Below are 5,002 nucleotides of genomic sequence, written 5' to 3' on the forward strand. Positions count from 1 at the left end.
GACAGGCTTCTCACCGTTCAGAGAGTTTGCGTCCACATTTCTATCTTTATTTCTCGAGAGTTTCCATAGATGAAGCGAAATAAATATGCGGACAGACCGAGTGACCCACACCACAGTATTTTATAGTTTCTCCTGCTCTTACCATTCCGGAAACAAAACACTGTTTCTTAGTTTGTTTAAAATAGTTTCTCGTTATTTATGAAAAGTGATGAGTAGGCTAAAATGAAACTCTCTGCAAAGAGCCACCTTTCAATTTTCCACTTGTGAAGATGGCTATGAACCCGCTCCAGAGAATTTTTAAAACTTTTCAGAGTTTATTCTTAGCCTGCTTATCACTTTTCAGAAATAAAAAATAGGGGTCACCTAGTTCGTTGTTGAGAAATAAGTGTTTAAAGACAATATATAGGATGACTTTAAATGGCTCTTTTGTTACCATGGTAACCTGTTTCGTCACATCAATGAGTGCATCTTGTTAAGCGTTTATTGGTATTTCATATGGTATCATAACATTGCCGTTAAGTGAAACAGTTGGGTAGATTCAATCATTCCAGATATTTCAGTTTGTTGAAAGTTTTAAAACTGGTTTGAGCCTCCTTCACAAGATCAAGACTATCGTCTAGATCAAAGACAGTACATAAGATTTTTATTTGCACTATTTTTCTGTTTACAACTTTAACTTTTTCACAGATGGTATCGTTTTTTTTTTTTTTTAAATCTATCTTAGATGAAACCAACACGAAATATTGAAAGTACATTCCATACTTAGGTAGCCTCAAATTTGAGGCCGATATACCATTTCCTAAATTGACGCCAGTTTTTATGTCTGTTCTCTTATTGATGATAAAATTATGACGTAACACTGTCAAAGTTATCGTGGGGCTGCGAAAGCCGAAGGCTTATGCGAAGACTTCCAACTTTGCATAAATTACAATTTTGTGTGTCTGTACTCTAATTAAAGATAAAAGTTAGCCAATAAGCGCGCGAAAAATTGCGCAGTTATTGTAAAAGTAATCTTTGAGGAATATTTTGAAAAGAATGTATGGCTGCTCATAGGCGTTTTCACGATAGCCAGGATTTCCCTGGCTACGGAAAGCAAAAGGATTAAAATTGGAGATTCAAGTTCTATGAACTTTTAACTTCTTTTTTCTAACACAAAGCCTTTTAATTTACAAGCAAAATTGTATGTTAATGAGTAACGTGGAAACAACGAAGTCCACAGAGAATCTCCTCAGTATTAACAGGAAAAGACAAAGTCTATCTTGCATCATGTGCTTTAGTTTTCATTGTAGCCTGCGTAGCATGGCAGTTTTGGTTGCTAAGTAATAAAGGGGGGCGAGGGCAGAAAAACCGCGGGGAGTTCTCGCGCGCTTCGCGCGCGAATTTCGCGGCTTCACCGCTCGTGCGCCCGGCTCGACAAAACCGCCATGCTACGCAGGCTATTTTCATTGTAGCTAACTTCTATATTACGGCAGTCTTTTTTACATCACGTAAGAAAATAGGTTGCCCTCATAAAAAATTTCAGTTCTTTTACGTTATAAATACCATGTTTCGAATTAAGTCTAAATGAATCTACCATGTTCCCGAGACGTGGCACGTCTTCTCCATTTGTCAATAAAATATTATATGCTTTAAGTAGTCTGAAGATGACAACACTAACAAAACCTTTATCTCAAAGTTTAAATCATATATACGGTTGAAACTACTTCGTGAGTAAATATTTCGACTCCTTCATGTTGGCAACCTAAAATAATTTAGTACGTTTTTGTCGTACAAATCAAACTCTCTCTTTCTCTCTCCATTATAGTAATCGAGTGTGTAAAAAGAAGCAACCAGCCACATGGCTTAAAAATTACACTTGGCTGCTGTCTTTCGGGCTTAAACCCTGGACAAACGGTACACAATATTCAATGATAGTTTGGGGAGCTTCTGTTTCTCTTGCTTGTGGCTGTATGAAAGTGTATCATCAGTCAGGGCCCGGCTGTTCAAAACCCGATTAAAAATTAACCAAGGAGTTTATTTCTCTACTCCCAATGCTATTCAGCGCTGATATTCGGCAAAACTTTACAATAGAGGAAGTCAATCTTGAAAAACAAAAATAAGCAAATAAACTTTCACCAAAAGTTGAAAACATGAAACAAAAGTTTACGCTAATCCTGGATTAAGTTAATTGGCTTTTGAACAACCGGGCCCAATACGGTATCTTGGGGGGTATTTAGACGAGACCGGTATGAACTTGCAGCTGTTTACATGAAACCGGGACGAGATGCTTGGTGCCTGGTTTCGGGATGAAATGATATGTTTTGTCTCACGAATATATGGCTGACCCAAAAGCATACAGGCTTGAAATTTCTGGACCCGGTCTGAGATTTGTTCTCATTCACATGGGACCTGTACGAAATCAGACCGGTAGGAGAATTTCTCGTCTCGGTCCCGCAACCGAGACGAAGTCAGACCGGTCCGAATTCATTTCAGGTCTGTCTCATGTAAACGCATAAAAAGAAATGAATGCTTTATGGAGGCCGATACAAACTCATGCCGGTCTAAGTTCGTTCCCGTCTCGTGTAAATACCCCCTTACGCCTATTTCATACGTTGTACAATTATCTCATTAAATTCATTTATAAGTGGACGCCTTTTTTGTTAAAATAGACCATTTTACAGTTGTTTGCTTAGTTAGCTGCTCTATATGAATGAATATGAGGCTAGAGTTGACCTTGTTTTGATAGAAACTTCACCGTTTTTCTTATGTAAATTCCAACTAATTAACGCGAAACAACATCGTTAACATAAGAAAAGGAGAGAGGCCTGTATCATAACAAGGTCAACTCCAGCCTCGCTGTCATTTAAAGGCCAGGTAACTAGGCATGTAACTGTAAAACGGTCTATTGAAAGTTGATCTCGATGAGTCTGGAACCTTTCCCGTAGCGTTTCTCGATGTGTTCGCATTTTCGTTGACAAGAGTCTCATTAACTGAAGCTGAATTACCTGCAACTCAAACAAATCTTGCGATGCCTGTGATCGGAAACTAATGAAAGAGTATAGATTCGGGATCTTGGTTGGCGAGTTCAGCAATATGGCGTAGGACATCCTTCTTCGTGATTATTCCCAACAAGCGACTGAAATACAAATGTCACTTTTCTTGAATTCAAGAGCAAGGCCAAAGCCTTTTAAGGCCGGGACACACTAGGCGATAAGCCGCAGCGACAGGTGTCTGTGACAAATTGCTCCGTGTGTACTTCTTGCAAAACAAGTCGCTGCGACACGACGCCTGTTCGGTGCACACGCAATGATCTCTTATGAAGGGGAATGTGAACTAGTTTTCTAATTCAATATGGCTGACCACATGACGCTCTTTCATTGGTTCATTTATGTTTTGTCGCAGCGACTTGTTGTCGAAATTGTACACACGGTGGGATAACGCTGCTTTCGCTAATTCTGTCGCTGCGACTGATCGCGACGACAAAATTCTGCCGCAGCGACAACGTTTTCATAAAATTAACCGTGTCACACAAGGCGAATTGTTGCGGCGACTTGTTCCCGCGACGTTTTCCAGCGACTTATCGCCTATTGTGTCACGGCCTTTAAAGTGAACGAAAAGGTAGCAGCAAAAAAACAAAGCAAAACAATTCAAAGCATACTGATCGATGACTGTGGTGAGGATTATACACCTCATAAAATGGGTGAGAAATTTCTCCTTAATTTTGGCACGCACTTTCAGGGTTAATTTATCATTTCACATGTGAGATTACAAGGTTGCCATGGCAACGTTCCTACCGTGCCAAAGTGGCTTCCAGGTTTGAAAAAACCCCGGGGAATTATTTTCATTTGCGTTTTGTCCAAAATCAAATAATTTTGAATTATTTGATTTTAAACAAAACGCACGTGAAATTATTTCCTAATTTCACTCGTCAACATTTGATTACCCATACTTATTCCAAAATGGTCGTCATTTTAGTATTATTTTGTTTGCTTGCAACTTAGCCCTTTTTGCCTCGTTCTTAAGCTGAAAATTCTAAAGATTATTTAACCTTGAACGAGGCAACAAGGTTACGTTAAAAATATTACGACCATGTGCATTGAGAACTTGATCTTGGTCTTTGAAGGAAAAGAGATCGGTTTATGAAGAGCAGATTTGAGTGCCTTCAAAAAGTGTTCGATCCACCTTCGGGACGATACAGTGGTTTTCAAGTGCGTGTAGAAACTAGTCTCACGATTGCTTAACCTGGTAAATGCCTTAAAAATATAGGGCGACATCTTCAGCCATTTATGTTGACGGAGATGATGATTCATACCCTGTTGATGAATGAAGGGATGGATCTATTAATCGATGATGACTCGAGCACACTCGGAAAAACCCCGAATGTTCCTAACGGGAGTCGAACGTACCGGCATATCCTTCCAACTGCTAGTCCGGATGCTCTGCTACCGAGCTATAGGTGACTCGTGGAAGGTACGATCCTGGCCAAATACAATGGGACAATTTGCTCCACTTATCAAAAACTCTTTCCTTGCCCACCCCCCCCCCCCCTCCTAAAGCAATGTTGTTACGCTTCTGTGCTTATGTACAATCCGAAGGATCCCAGTTGCTTTCAAAATTGCGAGGGCGAGGTTCTACAAATGACCATGAGAGCTTGAATGAGGTTCTGGAGACTGGTTATAGATATGTATAATAAAAATGTACACTGGCAAATGCCATTTTGAGTTCTGTCCCGTTAATGTTTGGCCAGGATTGCAGGTTATCAACCTAGGTTCGTTTGGCAATTGACCTGCGATACTGCCAGGATCGACGTGATCGATATGTGAGGTCACCCTCGTCTTCCCTAGAATGTAGCGGCTACATTTTGACAATTTTGAGTCCTTGCAGTAAAGCAGGGCAGTTGGCAATTTAACCTAGTTAAATTGCTTAGCTCGTACGAATTAACTGCACCTCAGGGGTACAGCCTTCGAACTGCTAATCGGAAGTCATGGGTTCGACTTGTATGTAAAGTGCTCGGTTTCTTTCC

At 40.2% G+C, this 5,002-nt stretch overlaps 1 protein-coding gene across 1 annotated transcript in view; it reads right to left on the reverse strand.

Annotated features, from left to right (window-relative positions):
- Nucleotides 1–628: 628 nt before the first annotated feature.
- The window catches only part of LOC138015058 (H(+)/Cl(-) exchange transporter 5-like), a 23,111-nt gene continuing 18,737 nt past the window's right edge, over nt 629–5,002 (reverse strand). Inside the window, exon 16 of the mRNA XM_068861963.1 lies at nt 629–3,115. Coding sequence (XP_068718064.1) covers nt 3,025–3,115 — 91 coding nt within the window. The 3' untranslated portion in view covers nt 629–3,024. The remainder of the gene's footprint in view (nt 3,116–5,002) is intronic.

This window comes from Montipora capricornis, chromosome 9 (assembly GCF_036669925.1).
Source record: "Montipora capricornis isolate CH-2021 chromosome 9, ASM3666992v2, whole genome shotgun sequence".
In the NCBI taxonomy this organism is placed as follows: Eukaryota; Metazoa; Cnidaria; class Anthozoa; order Scleractinia; family Acroporidae; genus Montipora; species Montipora capricornis.